Source organism: Sorex araneus, chromosome 6, assembly GCF_027595985.1.
Source record: "Sorex araneus isolate mSorAra2 chromosome 6, mSorAra2.pri, whole genome shotgun sequence".
Lineage (NCBI taxonomy): Eukaryota > Metazoa > Chordata > Mammalia > Eulipotyphla > Soricidae > Sorex > Sorex araneus.
Genome location: NC_073307.1, coordinates 133,074,817 through 133,093,430, shown reverse-complemented (window position 1 = coordinate 133,093,430; position 18,614 = coordinate 133,074,817). Strand labels below are relative to the sequence as shown.

General features: G+C 32.6%; 1 protein-coding gene across 1 annotated transcript in view; it reads left to right on the top strand.

The window, feature by feature from the left end:
- Positions 1 to 18,614, top strand: part of DCDC1 (doublecortin domain containing 1) — a 440,548-nt gene that overhangs the window by 103,512 nt on the left and 318,422 nt on the right. Inside the window, exon 8 of the mRNA XM_055142558.1 lies at positions 3,687 to 3,853. Coding sequence (XP_054998533.1) covers positions 3,687 to 3,853 — 167 coding nt within the window. The remainder of the gene's footprint in view (positions 1 to 3,686; positions 3,854 to 18,614) is intronic.

The window sequence follows — 18,614 nt, the reverse complement described above, 5'->3', positions numbered from 1 at the left end:
GATTCTTAGTGATTATGTACAGTTTGATTTATGATCATAACCTTATGTAAAATATTTTCCACACTATTAACAAAGTACTATTAGCAAGTAGATACTTAATGAATACTGCATTAACCAAATTAAGAAATACCATCTTATTAAAAGTCAACAATCAGTAACTTTTGGAGTCAAAGTTGTTAACTAAATTTTTAAAAGTTGTTTTTTAAAAGAAATAAAACTACCTCAAATTTAAAAGGGTTTATGATTTCCTGGAGTAAAAATTAGAAAGGGGAAAATTAGGAATTAATACAAATTGATAAGAAAAAAGTACTGTGGGAAGCATGGAACAATTAATTCTGCATAAATATACTACAATGTTTTACTAAACATATTGTATTAACTTTGAAGGGCAAATTAGATATTAATAGGTGGAAATTGGGGAAGAAATGTAAAAGAAATGGAATAAAATGCATAAAAAGGGAACTTTTGTCATGAAACTAATTTAGTTACTACTTTAACCATGTGATCCATTTACTCATCTTAGTACTAACTCTGTCCAGTTAAATTAGTGCTTTTGGTCACATGATCTATTTTCAAGCATTATCAGACTTATTTCCAAGCCCATTAAAAATATTTGATTAACTTGTTTGCCCTATAATCTTTACTAGAAACTGAGCAAATGGCTAAAAAGCAATCGTTTGTTTAATGTTTCAGTGAAGGAAATTATCTCAGTGGAATGATTACATTTGACTTGACTGATCTATGGCTATTGATAAATTTAAAGAATGAGTAATATCCAAACCATTTGTCTTATAAAAATATCGAGAACTTGTTGAATAAAACATTGAAATTAGAGAAAAAGTTCTTATCACAATCGTGTAACAGGGAAAATATACAGAATATCTATAATAAAATCTCAAATATAAGAACTATTGTGTATTGTATTTCTCACAGATATGAAAGAAACACAGGATAATAGGAACTAGCTAGCCTTCTTAAGTGATGCAATATTTCTTAGAGTAGCAATTTAAAGGAGAAATTCATGATTGGGCAAAACACAATATGCTGGGTATTTCCTGGGAAAAAGTTTTTCCCACCAGTATTATGGTCTTTGCTAATTTTTAGATAGATTTAAGCTTATGCTCTTTGCAAAATTGAAAATTGTTGTTTGTTCTTTCTAAAGCATTGTCTTTATTTTTTGCACAGTTGTTTTCCTTTTAAACCTAACGAAGCTTTACTTTAGACATAAAGAGCAGAAACTCCATAAAAGAGAAAATATCCTTGGTTTTGAAAACCCATGAGCATTTCTTAATATATAATACTAGAAATATCTACTTAAATGCTGAAAAGTTTCACACTCATTAAAAATGTGTAATTGAAATTGAAAGGTCAAGTGCTTTTGAAAAATAATTTATTTAAAAATTATACCTTTTGACTATCATTTTATGCCAAGCCCTCCGTTTTATTGAGTTTTTAAAATGGTAACTGATTAATTTTAAAAAATATTAAGCTCCTTTATACTTCCTTTCTAAGTATTTAGGCATATCGTTTTCTTATGTTTTCTATACCTTCCTAGTTAGTGGAAACATTGTTTGTTCTTGGAGTACGCTTTGTCTTCCTTTTCAAGAAGATCATCAAAGTTACTAGTTTGCAGCTTCCAAAGAGAAAGCCTTCTAATCCCTAGTTCAGAGGCTAACCTTTATTAGTGCTCTCGTAGTTATAATGAGGACCCTGCTTCCAGCAGGGAGATTCTAGAATACTGAACAGATTATTCAACAAGTTCAGAGCAGATTCTGAAGTCTCTTATAAAACCAGCTTGTGAATACTGCTTTCTTTGCTTTGCAGTTTCTGGTTTCCATAGTATTCCTAATTACATAAATCATGTGGAGCAGGAGAGCTATTTCCCACTCAATATCAATTCTTACATTGATTGCACTTTGATATAATTTGTTTTTTTCTAAGTTGTATTTTAAAATAAATTATTATAGAGGGTACAAAGTCCAATTAAAAAATTTGCATCAATACAGAAACTTTAATAACTATTTTTTGACAAGCATAGAAGAATAAGGTTTATGCCTGGAGAATTTGATAGTGTTTTCTCAGATTAAGTTTCAAATTAATTCTGGCTATAAATCATTCAAGTTTATTATCAAATTGCTTACAATTTACTTAACTTCATTTCAATTTAACAGCCCTTTATGTAATGCCTTTTCATGTTTAAAACTGTACTGGGTCTAATCAGTGTGCCAATTGAAAGTATGTGAATTAAAATTTAATAAATAATAATTGTGAAAATTGTGCTGAAGATTCATTAGCTAAGTTTCTTAAAGGAAAATGATAAGCAGGATTGATTTTTATTATACTTTTTTGATAGAGTCTCAATGTTTCCCAAGATTTCCAGAGTTCTCCTTAGTGTTGAATATATTAAAATTTAAATTGTGCTTTGGTAGAGAGTTGAGAACTTAGAGCCATAAAATGCACAACTTTCTTACTAGGAGCAAAATTCAGCAGAATACCAGTAGCAAAGGCCATTTGCATAACTCAGCAGCTCAGCAGCTCAGCTGAATCTAATTGTAATTCAATTTCCAGATTGCTATGCTAGGCCTCTCTGCATAAAATATGCAACATATAACATAACCAATGACATGGACCTATTTTCTTTTCTGGTGATTCATTTAATTTCTTTTTAATAGAAATATGTATCAGGATAAGGGAGCAAGCCAAACGATATAGTTTTGGTTGTTTTTATTTTAAAGTGTGTTTATGTTGTACCATGTGTAGTCAGTTAACCACATTAAAAAATATGGTACTTTTGTTTTTCTGGGTTCTCAAGTGTGCCTAAGATTCTTTTTATTTCTTTATTTCTAGCTTTTTAGAGCAAAATTGAAAAATGTTAGCTAGCTGCCATGTTATTTGACTATTTTACACTAGAAAGACTTTATAAGCTAATCGTGTGAAAAGTGTATAAACATGTCTGTCAAGTCCATAAGGATGTTGCAATACAGGCCACAAGTAAATATATTTTATCTGTTTACCAGATGCTTAGTTGGAATAGTATTCCTAAATCTTTGACTAGCTTAAATCCCAGAAACTTAAAAGTATGATAAAATGCTGGCTTAAGATTCTCCCCCCCCATCCACCCAACCCCCTGTATTAAACAGTCTTACCATACTATTTTAGCGGTTATTTAAGCATCCGCAATGTAAAGACACATAACGGATGTCTTCTAAAGGTGGGGATGCATTATATTTTATGAATAATTTCCAGATGTAATGTGTTAGGTCTATAGACTCCTCTACAGGAAACTCTATACAGGAACAACATGGATCTTGCAATTTTATCAGGACAATGCAAGTAGATTTCAGCAAGGTTGGTTCCAACTCATCTGTGATAAATGAGAAGATAAGGCAATCAGTGCACACCATGACACTCTGTGCAGCTAGTTAGGCACACTTCAGAACTATTCAGGTGTGCGCACAAAGCTTATGAGTCTTGCATGGGGTGGGTGGGGGGTGTCTCAATATAAATACATCCTTCATGGTGGCCACTAGTAATGCAGGAATTGCCTGTCTATGACTTAACCCAGGTCAGATATAAATAATAGATGTTAAGAGTTATCTCTGGTATTGGGGCTTATTCCTGGCAGTGTATTTTGGTTGGGTCAAAGAATTTATTTTCCCATATTTATTTATTTATTTTTTTCATAGTTTCTCTGCTTGAAAAATGCCTGCAGAATTCCATCACACCTTTGCGGGGACCAGTTTGGGTCTCTAAGGGAGAAGGTTTCAGCCCCTCAGGAGCTAAGATGTACATTCAAGAAGTTCTTTTGGCCTTGTACCAACGATTAAAGTCTGCAAAAATATATTATAAACAGGTGAGTCACCCCTCTTAAAAAGCCAGCTATTTTATTTTCTAAAAAAAATGTACTTAGTTGTAAGGAGTCAGTGATTGGCATCGTGTCATAAAAGATCTGTGACATGTATTTCATGAGCTCAGCGCCCATTAGGGAGCCAAAATGCTTCTTCTGTAATCTCAAAGCCAACAATAATGGGGCTAATTGTATCTGTCTTTTGGTATGGGATGTCATATGTCTCATCTTTTCTTGCTACATACTGTGCAATGTGAAGGCAACTCCTTATGTGAAAATTCTGAAGATTGTTACTTTTAAAAATACATATGTGAATTGCCTCTAAGACATTTGAAAAGTTTACTCTTCTTTTAAAAAAATCAGAAATGCTGTTCTGGAAATTGGACTAAAATATAATCAGCTATAACTTGGGAATTGAAATTATGAATTAACTTTGTATCAAGAGTAGCTTATTTCATTTATGATTATTAAACAGGTGCTGAAAGCATAGAAATGGAATAAATGTATTTTATTAGTTTAAGCTAGATTTTTCTAAAAAATATGAGTAAAAATGTGTGTAAATAATGATATTTCGATAACTACCTTCAACTACTATATAACTAGATATAAGGACTTTAATTTCTCTTAATGTAGAATTCACATTGTACAACAGAATGATTAATACCAGTTTGTAAGATAAAAATGGATTTGCTATATTTTCAGAATCCTCTTTGCATTTGAACATCTAAAATTAAACATACATTTTACCATGTTAAATAATGGGCTGGGTCCTACATTTATAACTGGCAGGTTCCAGTCAAGAAGTTCGTTCATTATCTCAGGCCACAGGCTGCTAAAAAATGAATATTTCGGAAGCATCATGCCATTATTCTCTGTGTGCAGGGGGAGGGGAAGGAGGGATGTGATACAGCTCAGTGTTCACACAGCACCTCCTGCTGTCTGCTGTGGAAAAGAACAATTTGTATTGACTACAAGATTCTTGCACCACCCAGAACTAGCATGAAAATTGGTAGTGGGAAATGTACACTGGTGAAAAGATGGGTATTAGAACATTCTATGACTGAAAATCAATCATGCATAACTTTGTAACTGTGTATCTCATGGTCATTCAAAACAAACAAACAAGAAACCTCTTCCCTAGGGAAACTTTTATTCTCAAAATGTGGGGTCATTTTTGCCATACTTCGTTAATTTTAATATCTCCAAAAATATACCTGCTATTTTATTTGTAATAACAAATACTAAAAAATTAAATCCAATCTCATTTTAGAAACTTTTGTTAAGATGGCATCATATATAAAAACGCATTCTATTATACTTAGATTAAATTATTTAAATGGGAATATTTAACTTTGAAGGTGCAGTTACATTACAAAATGAAATAAGTTCAGTTGCATTCATTAAATTCATATTATGTGTTTTGGTTCCACATATTTTAAATTATTTAATGATTAATATGAGAAAATAAGCATACTGCTTAAATCAATTTTAAAAGCTTAGTTACTTTCTAAATTTTCTTAAAAGTGAGGGCTTCCAATTCGATATGCTTAACCAATGACTCAATAAATAGAAGTATTCCTACATTTAAAAAAAAGTGAGGGTTTTAAGGTAGTTATGTATTTTCTCCCATTGTTCTAAATATTAAAAATGTAAATATATAGAAGTAATTGTGTGAGATTTTAAAGTGTTCTGTGTATTGTGAGAAAAGGAACTGCTTTAAAATAAATTGCTTATATTTTTAAAAGTTTCTTAATGAATTAAAATTGATGAAAGTACATGTTATTAAAGAAACAAAATATGAATAGAAGTTAACATTTTTAACATCTCTAAGATTATATCAGTCAAAATCATATAACTTTCTATATTGACAATTCTGGGAATATTAAAATATCTAGATTCTTTTCTAACTATATCTGTTTTTCTTTCAATAAGTTTTAATAATTTTAAAGATTTGCACATAACAGTTTAATTTTTTAAATAATGTGTTTCAGTTCTATTTAAAATATAATTTGAAGAAAGATATTTAAATTTACTTATACATTTCATTGCAAATTTCTGTTTAAGATGTATTTATTTATAGATATTTTTAATTATTTTATATATTGTTTTATTTTGATAATTTAAAATGACCTTTCGTGTTTAGAAAAGTCTCTGTAGACTTACTGTTATCAGGTCATTCGTGGTTAAGTGTTAACCCTGGCAATTGCTTTATTTAGAAACAGGATTTATTAGCATCTATCCCTCTTAGCATTAATGAACTTTATTTGAACTGCATTTGCTTCATTTGACCTTAGGGGATAGCCTTTTCTAAATAATTTTATCTAAGATTGTGTTGAAGAATCATTAGATATGTAAAATGAAGATAGATGATAATTTCTGTTTCTTTAATCTAAACTTTAAGATAATAGGGGTATATTAACTCTTGATATCTTTTCATTTATTGCATTTCTTAGTTAAGTATTAAACAATTCCCTCTCTCCCCTGGGATTCTATCAAAATATCATATACTTAAAATTGAGGTTTTGGAATTCCCAAAGGAAATCCCTCTTAAATTGTGGAATTATAGCTTTAAAGAAAAAGTCAAACTACATTCTTTGTTATTTATGCATTTATTCCCTTTCCATGTTTTAACTTTAACTTGGTTGTTACAGCATGCAACTGAATTAAGCCTACTCCATTAGTGAGGTCTTAAATATATACTGATTCGCATATATAAAATGAGATATATTTAGGACAGCATAAAGTCACTTAGCTTTACATTTATCACATTTATTTCCTTAAAACTGGAAACATCTTAGAAATTGCTCAGAGCAAAGCAGAATCTATTTAATTGGCAATCTCTGAAGTAGCATAACCGGGTTTCTATGAAATGCAGTTAACACTTTCAGTGACGGGCCTATTGAATCTCATTAGCATTCTTGTTATGTGGTGGTGCTGTTGGTGGGGGTGTTGAAGTAGGAATGCCATTGTGTTGAGTTCCAGTGTTTGGGGACAAACACTGCTGTGGAAGGAACGTGTGAAAAGGCCACAGTCCTGTCAGTGAATGAGGAAGGCTGTGCTTTCTGTGTGCTTCAAGCAGGGAAGCTGTCATTCATGGGTCTAACACAGCAAAACAGAGGCCAAAACACAAGCCAGGACTACCTTTTAAAATGATATTAGTGATTTTTAAACATGATCTTCTTTATTTATGATCCTACATAGAGCTTTTAGTTGCTGTCAGTAAACAAAATATATGTCAGATTGTTCAGAAACACTGTAGAGATGCATAGATGTCCCTGGAACTGGGCCAGGAGAGGGTAGAAATAATAAATTAGAATGGCTGCTCTGGAGCCCCAATGTGGTTTTGGGAAAAGTTGTTTCAAGAGCTGTCTTCCCATTTTTGGTGCTTCTGTGAACTTCTCTGCCCATCCAACGGAAATCCTATAGAACTCTGATTAAAACTTCTTCATAGTCCTCCTTTTATCTTAAAGTCAGTTTTAAAAGAATTCAAAACCATAGTTTAATCCTTTAATGAGGCTGACATTATAGTTTAACAGTTGTTTCAGACTGCATTGCCAATTCTGAAATTCAGACTGGAAACAAAGAAAGTGAGTAACTGTAATATCTTAGCAGCCGTTATCTCAATCATGAAAAAAGTTGAATTCCCTATGATAAAGAAATAACAAATTATCAGAGTTTTATATAGTAGCCCCAAATATCAGAGTTTGGAAGTTAATGATCAACTTTGAAATTAAATTCTAGCTTGTTTGATTACTTAAAAGTAAATTTTAAAATGGCCTCAAATGTTTCTTTAGGATCTTGAGGCATTTTCTAAACATTGTGACTGTATTGGAAAAAAGCTGACCATTTTTATGTCTAAAGCCTCTGGGGTATGTATTGGGCTATTTACAATAGGTCAAGACTTTGTAAAGTTTGTTGAATACTTTAACTTTCTGCTTGAGTAAGTACATTTTTTTTGTGTGTGCGAGTATAAGCTCCTTTTAATTTATTACTGTAAGGTATTTTTGAATGCTATTATATGTTATTTCTAAATGTTTCTCAATTATTCATTGGGTCCAAAGTTTTAGTCTCTAAATTTCTATTTAAAAATTGGACTCCATTTTTCAAACTTTAAAGGTAACTTATTTTCTGAGCATATTTTGGGCAAAGAAATAGCTGTCTAGTTTCATCAATTATTTTTTGCATGTGTTTTTAACTTAAAATTTCTTGTTACATTACACTATTCTATGTGAGCAGGTAGATTTTTTAAAAAAAAACTATTAGTTAATATTGGCTCACTTTACTAATACTTCCAATAAGTTTGACACTTTGATATCAAACCAATAATAACAAAAGTTCTATTCTGAAGTGATTCAATTAAAAATTGAATTGAATCACATTTAGTCCTGATAAAATTACATTTATTGCATAAAGGAATCTCAGTGTTTTGATTTTCTATAAAAGGAATTTTTAAAAGTTTATTATTTTCATATCCAGTCTATCAAAATCATTTATTGGTCTTACCCTTGCTGGAGACATAACTATTTCTGTGTTTTGTATGTATAAGACATAAAAGTCTATTTTTTTTTAGTCTGCCACCACCTTTTCATCAGAGCTTTATTGAAAAGCAATTTACATAAAACTATGTGAGTCTAAAGTGTACAGTGTAGTAATTTGTGACACATAAATTTTAAAATGATTACTACAATGACGGATTAGTTAATATTTCTAAAACATTAAGTAATTATCGTTTTCTTTTTTGATGAGAACATTTAGCATGTACTTTCATAAACTTTCAAGTATGTGAACTACAGTATTACCAACTATAGTCACATGCCATATATTAGATGCCATTTATATAAACCTTTAAGAAAATGACTCTTTCTTCCTGCTTTTCCCCAGAAATTCCCAGGATATTTCAACTGTGAACTTTTTAATGCCATTTGAATCCTTGGGACAAATATGCTTTTATGTGCTTATATACATACATGTATGTGTCTATGTATCTTACTATTACAAATATTTTAAGTGTTGCACAGTTTTCAAATTAAAAACTATTTCCAAAAGTTCTGGAAAAATTTTTTAGAATATTAGGTTGTTTGTAGAATTTAATGACAGTTAATTTTTTTCCCTGAAACCAAGCTGCATTCTAGTTACTTGAAGTATTTTAAGAACCTTAAACTTGTGCCTTTTTCTAAGTGTCATGGTTTGAGCAGGCCTAACATCAGTTAAATGAAGTGAAAATTGCATTCTTGTCTTGATAGAGATGAAAATGGATTTCTGGTCATGAAATAGATGTAGTTGTCACTTTTTAAAAAAGGTGTCAGCAGTTTGCTTCAGCGAGTAAGGTGCCAATTCAGTATGGCAGTAAACTTGTGATCTGAGCAATCAATAAAATGCTTCAATAACTTCTGCTTCATTACACTTATAATAAGAGGCTATAGATCCGTGGCACATAAAATGTTGATAAAGAGGATATGTGGGGACTGACTGTGACAATTTTCTCTAAAGTACAGTAAGTGCAATATTGCCATCTAGAGTTTGTGCATAGGTAATTATTGCAGAGAGGAAAAGAAACTGACAATGGGATAAAGTGATATTAGAATACGGACTCTTTTCCGTCATTTTCCATGACTTGGTCATCCTTCTGCAGCATTTCATTTGACTTGTCATATACCTGTTTAGGTCAGGAGAAAAAAGTTCAAATATATTTTTTCATTAATTTGCCTATAATTTTATTACTAAATGTCAATGTGTACCACTTGCTTAAATGGAACTTTTGCCATTAAAATTGTTAAAAATTCATTTTAGAGAAAAATTAGGTCAAGATTTTCCCATTTTTGCATGGCAATTCAGTCACATAAAACTGAGAATGTAATTGCCATCCCAGGTGGATGACTTTCTACTAAAAGTACTATCTTTATAATCATGAAACACTCTTCAAAAACTGAGTCAATTTACTTTTTAAATGATGTTTTAAAATAGATTTATAATAAAGTAGATTTTGATGTACATATGGTGCAGAACATTAACAATTTTTAACGAAGGCTAAGTTCTATTTGGTCATTGTCTAAGAATATTTATCTATCCTTAAATCATCATTTAAAATATTTACTTATCACTCTTTTCCATGAGCCATTTAAAATTTTAAGTTATCATATTTTATCATATTTTAGATACAGCAATATGAAAAGAACATTTTAAAACTAAGTACTATTGAGCATTTATCCTTCTGAATTGTAAGTGAACTTGTGGTTGTCTAATATAAAACTTTTTAAAAGTCACATGTGTATTTTTATAATATAAAATGATATTAATATGTAACTAGAGTGACTTAATAGAGAAAGTTAACTAATCAGGAAAAGCTGTTACTTTATTCTTTCATTTATTTTTATAGATATTTAAATAAATACTTTGTATAGCTCTTTTATATTTATATAGATACTAACAAATTAATAAACCTGGTGTTCTCTTCTCAAGTTTCCTTGAGAAGAATTATTTAGCCTTAATATATTACTGAAGCATTTTTCTATATTACACTTGTTCAGATATTCCTGTTCTCATACATTTATGTTAATGACATTTATTACTGTGAAATAAATAGAAAGGATTAATTTATAGCACTAATTCATTTTCCTTTTCTGATCAAGCATCCTACTATAATATTATCTCTACTTATATTTAAGTCAGTTATTGCCTAGATAACTAGAAGAATTTTTATCTTGAACATTTTAATCATACTGTAGAAAATGTTGCATTTTAAATCCTCCAATAAGAATAAAATTGTTCCGGTAAAGTAAGTCAAAGTAGACCTGACAAATTTTCCTTAAATTACTCAACCACCTACAGCTATTATTGCCTATGACTCTTCTGAAATGAGAATAAATTTTATAGAGTTACAGCAGCAAAGTGAAAGAGTGTGTTTGATAGATTCCCTGAACAGTTTCAACACCCACAGGTATTATTTGTAAGAAAACAATCATGCCGAGTCTTCAGCTGGTTAGAGAGGGCAGAGCATTCTATCTTCACCTGACAGTCTGTCTCTTCCGTCAACAGCCCTGGCCCCCTGCCTGCTGCCCCTCCTCCCAAAACAGTAATGCTCACTGAGAGGTTTGTATGAGAATATAAATTTTTTTCTTTGAAGGACTAAAACATTATCAGAGAAAGACATATCCTTAAGGTGAAGAAAACCAACTGTTTTAGGTTTGACCATATCTCCTCTTTCACACTTAAACTGATCAGTGTTGTCAGTAACTATTTATTAAAATCTTGCATTATAAGAAGTCTGACTACTAATTGATTACAAAAAGACTTCTAGAAATTATTGCTTGCTTATTTTATTAAGAGACACCTGTAGTGCTTCCTTCACCTCTATTGTTAAGATTAGTCTCAAAAAAGCAAAATCATTACAAGAAATGCTTATATTCAAATAACTCAATAATTTCCTTATTTAGTAAAAATAATTACAGATGGTAATGAGTATAGTATTTTTCAAATTTCTCCCTTCAGTGCATTTTTCTCAAGTTAACTATATCAAAAATCAATTTGCTAAAGATCATCTTCACATTTTGAAAAATACTTCAACTGCTTAAAAAAATCACACCTGTAAAATAGGATATGGCAAGATTATATCCCATTTCTCAATATTTGATTTATGCCATTGGGAAGTGAATATTGAAAGTTTCAAATTAGAGACTGATAGATCTACTATTTAGCCTTGACTGACCAAAGGTGAATTATGTCCATTGAATTATATTACCCAATGCACTATGCCCAAATGTTTTTAAAGTTTAACTTAATATAAATTAAATAAAATTAAAATTTTTTTCGTTGGTTTCACTATTCATATTCAGGTGCTTAATAGTCACATTGTTACTGAATCTTCTAGTGGGCTTCTATGCTAGAAGGAAGAAATTCAGTCAGATTTTCCAATATACCTCTGGTGTTTGATTCTACATTCATTGGATAACAAAATAACAAAGAATTTTGAACTTGTCTGTGTTTTATTGTTGAGTGATGAGGTATTTTAACAAAATAAAAGAATAGATAAACTGTGTATGTGTGGAGGAGGAAAGGGAAGGCCCAAAACAAAACAAAACAAAACAAAATTTCACATTGATTACAATCTATTTACTGTCTAACCACCAGGTAGACAACTTTTGGACTTAAGTCTCCCAAGATCCCTCTGAATAACAGCACAGTATATTATCTTTTAGAATCCTGTGTATTATCAGTACTTAAATAAATGATGAAAAACTGGGGTTCAGGAATGTGACTAAAGTGATAGAGGACATACTTTACATTAATATATCCCCAGTACTAAATGCATCCTACTAGTACTCCTGGGTGCTGCTTAAGTGGTCCCTGAGTATTCCAACTCAGGAATGGCTCTGGTGCTTTGTCACCTGTTAATCACTTTCAAGTACTTACAAACTTCCCAAACTTACAAAGACAGAAAGAATAAAACAATAAAAACATTTTAATGTTAAATGAACTTTGGAAACCATACAGTCCAGTCTTCTTTTATAGATCTTAGTAAATATTGACATAAAGATTAAATAGTTAATACAGATACATAGAACTCTTGAAGCAGTGTCTTGGACATATCAGTTATTCGGTGTTATTATCTTGATCATCACACGTTTATCGTTAATTTTTTTGTTTTATTGGTGAAGTATAATTGACAAAATTGTAAGACATGCACCATTGTGATTTGCTAGCTGAAACACTCAAAAGATTTACATCTAATTAGCACATTCCATTAACTCATGTATCCTTTCATTTTGGTGAGAACATTTAGTTTCTACTCAGCAAATTTCAGTTGTAGAATATAGTGCTACCAATGCTTTACGTTAAATCTGTAGGCCTTATATTCATCTTTTAGGTGCAAAGTTTGTTTCCTTTTGGGTACCCTCTATTCTCCAGCAGACCAGGTAAACTTTTCTGTTCTTTCCCAATAAATTTGACATTTTTTTTAGATTTCACATATAAGTGATCTTTTGTATTAGTATTATAGATGAGACAAATGAGTTCATAGCAATATGATACTTGTATGATGAGACAGTTGGGTAGAATTATAATGGAACAAGAACCAAATATTTGCTGTTTGAATGGACAAAGTATTCTTCATTAACTGAAATTCAGGGAGGATTTAAAAAGTTATCATATGGGCCAGAACAATGGACAGTGCGTGGGCTGGATATTTTGCATGCAGCTTACCTGAGTTTGATCCCTGACATCCCATATGGTCCCCTGAGCACCACCAGGAGTAATTTCTGAGTGCAGAACCAGGAGTAACCCCTGAGCATCACCAGATGAGACTCAAAAAGCAAAAAAAAAGAACAACAAAAAACCACTAGTTAACATGTTAGATAATAACATGAAGCTAGCAGTGTTATTTTCAAACAGACTATTTTAAAAATTTTTGTTAGTTAAATAAAGCAGGTTATTGGTCACCCTGGAAGATAAAACCTTATAGAGAATAGGATAAATAAATAATTGATGTTGGAATTACAGGATAATACAGAGGTTAAGGTACTTGCTTGCATGTGGCCTACTCTTTTGATAACATGGCACCTCAGAGATGACCCCTGAATATCACCAGGTATCACTCAAAGCAAAACAAAACAAAAAAGGAAAAGAGATAATTGATATTTAATAATTAAAAGCAGGGAATAGACAAGATTTTTTAGATGTTGAAAGTTGCCCATAATTTTTTTAGGTTCATAAGATATTAAATGGTGAAGAAATGCCACAATAGATTTTTAAAGCTATTGGGTATATTTGACGTAATTATAATTAAAAATTATTTTCTGCAACCACTTAATCTGACAGAACTATTCTGTTTACATGGTAATCATAAGATTTGTAAAAATAGTAATTCATAACCCATACAGGTGATAAATTAAGACATAAACCTTTTTATTGTCAAAGAAGAGCTTATGTATACTTTAATAGCTGGCAATTGACATAAAATTGCTGTACATTCAAAAGTCAGATCAAAATGGATTAAAAACCTCAACATCAGACCACAATCCATAAGGTACATTGAAAACAAGGTTATCAAAACCCTACATGATATTGAAGCCAAAGGTATCTTCAAAGGTATCTTCAAAGATGACATGGAACTAAGCAATCAAGTAGAAACAGAAATAAACAAATGGGACTATATTAAACTAAGCTTCTGCACCGCAAAAGACACAGTGACCCGAATACAAAGGCAATCTACAGAATGGGAATGGATATTCACCCAATAACTATCTGATAAGGGGTTGTTATCAAGGGTATATAAGGCACTGGTTGAATTCTACAAGAAGAAAACATCCAACCCCATCAGAAAATGGGGCAAAGAAATGAACAGAAACTTTCTCAAGGAAGAAATACGAATGACCAAAAGGCACATGAAAAAATGCTCTTCATCACTAGGCATGAGGGAGATGCAGATCAAAACAACTATGAGATACCACCTCGCACCACAGAGACTGGCACACATCCAAAAGAGCAAAAGCAACCGGTGTTGGTGTGGATGTGGGGAGAAAGGGACCCTTCTTCACTGCTGGTGAATATGCCGATGGTTCAGCCCTTTCGGAAAACAATATGGATGCCTCTCAAAAAATTAGAAATTGAGCTCCCATTTGACCTAGCAATACCACTTCTGGGAATATATCCTGGAAAGGCAAAAAAGCATAGCCAGGCTCTTGGGAAGGTGGGAGGCACCGGCCCCTCCCACCGCCGAGATGTGATCCCGGGGGCCGCACGCATGTGCGGCCTCTCCGCAGCTGCACAAGCGTGAATCCAGACCCAGCAAAACCTCTTTCGGCATAGGCAACTCCTCGCAGAATGTCTCCAGCCTGAGAACTAAGCCTCGGCCCCGTGCCCGCCCGGGAGGGGAAAGGTTTTTCTCTCTCTCGCCTCTTTCTCTCCGGGGATGAAGGGCGCGGTGGCCTCCATATTAAGACGACCACAGATTGGGTTTTCAAGCCTGCAATTATCTAATATCTGGAAGAAATCTCCCTGGACTTCTTGTTAAAGTACACAGTAGGTCTGAATCTAGTGGGGTACTCCTAACAACAATAGTGAGGTTTGTGTTGAAATATTGAATATAACCAAGGTAAACAGAATGTAAAATGAAACTTATCAGTTACAAGGTAAGGGGGGGGAGGGATGGGAGGTGTACTGTGTGGGTTTTTTTTTTTTTTTTGGTGGTGGTATATGGGCACTGGTGAAGGGATGGTTGTTTCAGCATTATATAACTGAGACCTAAGCCTGAAAGCATTGTAATCTTCCACACGGTGATTTAATAAAATAAAATTTAAAAAAAAGCATAGCCAAAAATGCCATCTGCACTTGTATATTCATTGCAGCACTATTTACAATAGCCAGAATTTGAAAAAAAAAGTTCCTTAGAATCATACTGGTTTCACCTCTAAATTCACGTTTAGGGGGTCTGGGGCAACACCAAGAATCTAGTTCTTAAAGAATATTCTAGAGGTGACTTGTACTCAGCTAGTTTGAAGTTTTGTGAGGTATTTGTTAAAAACATTTCTGGTGGGCAGTTAAAAAATTGGTGGGGGGGTTTTATAATTTTTAATTTTATTTTTCCAAAATAATATTTGAATATCCCCTCCAACTTCAGTGTTAGCATATCATGTACTCTTTTTCAGATTAAATTTTATATGCAAATACTTTAAAAAAATAAAAATATATAATAGGACCGGAAATATAGTACAATAGATAAGATACTTGCTTTTGTACAAGTGACCTGGATTTGATCTCTGGCACCTCAGATGGTTCCCCGTCCCCCTCCAGGAGTGAGAGTCAAGAGTTAAGTGCTGAGCACAGCCAGCTGTGCGCTCTTTCTCTCTCTCTCTCTGTATATACTATATGTGCTAAATTTTTAATTCAAAATGTTTACTATTATAAAAAAATTAAAATTATTTGTTTCTGCTAGGGATGTGGCAGCACATATGCTTCAGTTATGTGCATATGTGAGACCCTGGGTTTGATCCTCACCAATCCCTCAAAAGAGAGAAAAACTTAAAAGCAAATCATTTCTAATGTGGGCTGTCTGTATAAAAATATGTTTGTGTTTTATTAGCAGCATTTCTGAGATGGACCCACCACTGTTCTTCCAACTCAAAACTTGTTTAAACTTGTCCTTGCTGTGATCTTCTCTTCCCTTTGTCTTCAGTCCATGCAAGAGAACTGGCCTCACTGCCACATGCTCAGAAAACACTGCTAATCATGTTTCAGCAAAATTACCTATCAAACAGATTTCCCTGAAATAGGGACTTTGCATAGAATAGGGCTTTTTTTTTCAGATTTGATACAAAGCCAATATAATAGTGGATGGATGTGGCAGGAATGGGCAAGGTGGAAAACTTTGTCAGAATATGGTTGAAATACAATCAGTATATATTAATGTTGTCACAAGTTAGGCTAAAATTTTAGTTTTATGTATTTGCTTTTTCTAGACGGAATTTTTACTCTTTTCCTGTCATCTGGTATTTAGCAGTTATATCTTATTGTGACCCTTTTTTAAAATAAAGCTTATTAATGTTAATATTAGAAGAGTTAGCTCTTAGAGTCCTTTGTAAGTGTCACTGGATACTGGACAGCAAATGTAACTCAGATTATCTGAGGTCAAGAAATAGAAAAATCAAGGCAATATTCCAATGATAATATCTTTTAAAAATGATGTCCTGGGCTGCATAGTACAGGGCACTTGGCTTGCACATGGCCAACCTGGGTTGATCCCAGTCACCCCTTATAATTCTCAGGTCTCTGTCAGGAGTAATTCCTGAGAGCACAGCCAGGAGTAAGCCCTGAGCACATTCTGTATGAGGCAAAAAAAAAAAAGTGATGTTCATTTGAGCAAGAGTCTTCAAGCTACATGTAGATAGTGATTAGAAACCAAAAATAGAGAAAATAGATTTCAGTTTTGTAAGGAAATAACAAAGTCATAGATTAGGAAAAAAAATTTTTTAAACATTTATTCCCAGAGCATCCAGAGAAAAACTTTTCAGAAGAAGAATTGCAATGGTGATGGTGATTTATAATAATTTCATTTTGTGTTAATGTTTAAGTCAATTGCATTTATTTATTTGTGTTTTGGCTTTTATGAGAAAGTCTTAAAATGTGTTTTCCATGTCTTCATGAATTTAAAAACAATATTTTATAATTATACAAGTTTATTTTCTGCCTTGACAATTTTATATTAAGATAAACTTTTCTTTAGGGGCCACAACTGGTGATGCTCAGGGCTTACTCCTGTTTCTGTATTCAAGTATCACACCTGGTGTGCTCAGGGGGCCATATGGAGTTCCAGGTATTGAACCTGGGTGGCCTACATGCGTGGGAAGCACCCTACACATTGTACTATCACTCTGGCTCTTTGGCAGTTTTTCTTTTCTTTTATGGGTCACACGTGGTGATGCACAGGGGTTACTTCTTGTTCTGCACTCAAGAGTTACTCCTGGCGGTGCTCAGGGGACCATATGGGATGCTGGGAATCGAATCTGGGTTGGCCACGTGCAAGGCAAATGCCCTATCCGCTGTGCTATCACTCCAGCCCCGACAGATTTCTTTTAAGTAAAAAACTAAACAAAAAAAAATACAATATGAAAGCTTTACCCATTTAGTGGGAACGTACTTAAAATATACTTTTGCATCTGGTAATGCTAATATTTCTTTGAAATGTGTCACATAGATTTTCAAATAACTGCTACTTGACAAATTCAGGCTGAACACACATCTTCTGTTGGTACATTTGAACAGAAATACTGGGTGTACATAATAATATAAACAGTTATTTTACTTAAGTCCTACTACAGACCATTGTTCTAATATTTTTTATGAAAAAGTGCATTACTTTAATGATTTTATTTTTAAAAATTAGGAAGTAATCTATCAGTGTGTTATATGCTATCAACTATTGAATTATTTTTCATGTGTTAAATGATGCTAAGCGTTAGATTATTATTAAAATAAAATCAAAATGTTTCTGATGCTGCTTATTTTTAAAAGTATTTCATCTAATAATATTTTATTACCCCCTCAGTGTAGTTTGTACTGGCCATAGCCATTGGAAACACATGTTTAGTGAAACATTGCTTTTCTTTGTGAGGTAGTTTAGTTATAGCCTCTAAATCTTACATAATTGCTTCTATTTATATGTCTTTATTATGGACAACTGTGTGTGCTTCCTTTGTACACATACATTTCTATAGTACTTCTAATTTTATTCACTAAAACAGATTTTCAACATCTGCTTGAGTTGTTTATAGTCCTCCAGGTCAGAAAATCAAGATTTTTTTCATAGTTCAATTTAAAGTGCCTATATTTTAACTTGTGTTTATAAGTAGCCTACAGATTTTCACATGTGTGAATCAGTACAGTTGAAAAATAAGGGCATCACAGCCAAATCTTCCCATAATTTCTCTATCCTTGTAGAAACTAGAGTTGCTTCCTTCTGGCACTTGATGAAATGTCAAGCCTGGAGTGCACCTTCCCATCTTCCTCTTCTCGTCTTTATTTCTTGGTGTGGCTTAGAGCAGGAGGGTTCATTATTGCCCTGACTACCCCATGTACAGTGTTGTTTCTGAGATAACTGTATTTTGAATTTTATGATAGTCACACATGTATTGATAAGAAATTGTAACATTAGAGAAAAATAGGTTTGCGATATATGTCTCAGTGGCAGAGTGGTGCCTCTTCTGTGTGAGGCTCTGTGTTTGGTCTCTGGTAGTGCAAAACAAAAATGACGTGGGGGGTTAGGGAAAGATTTAGA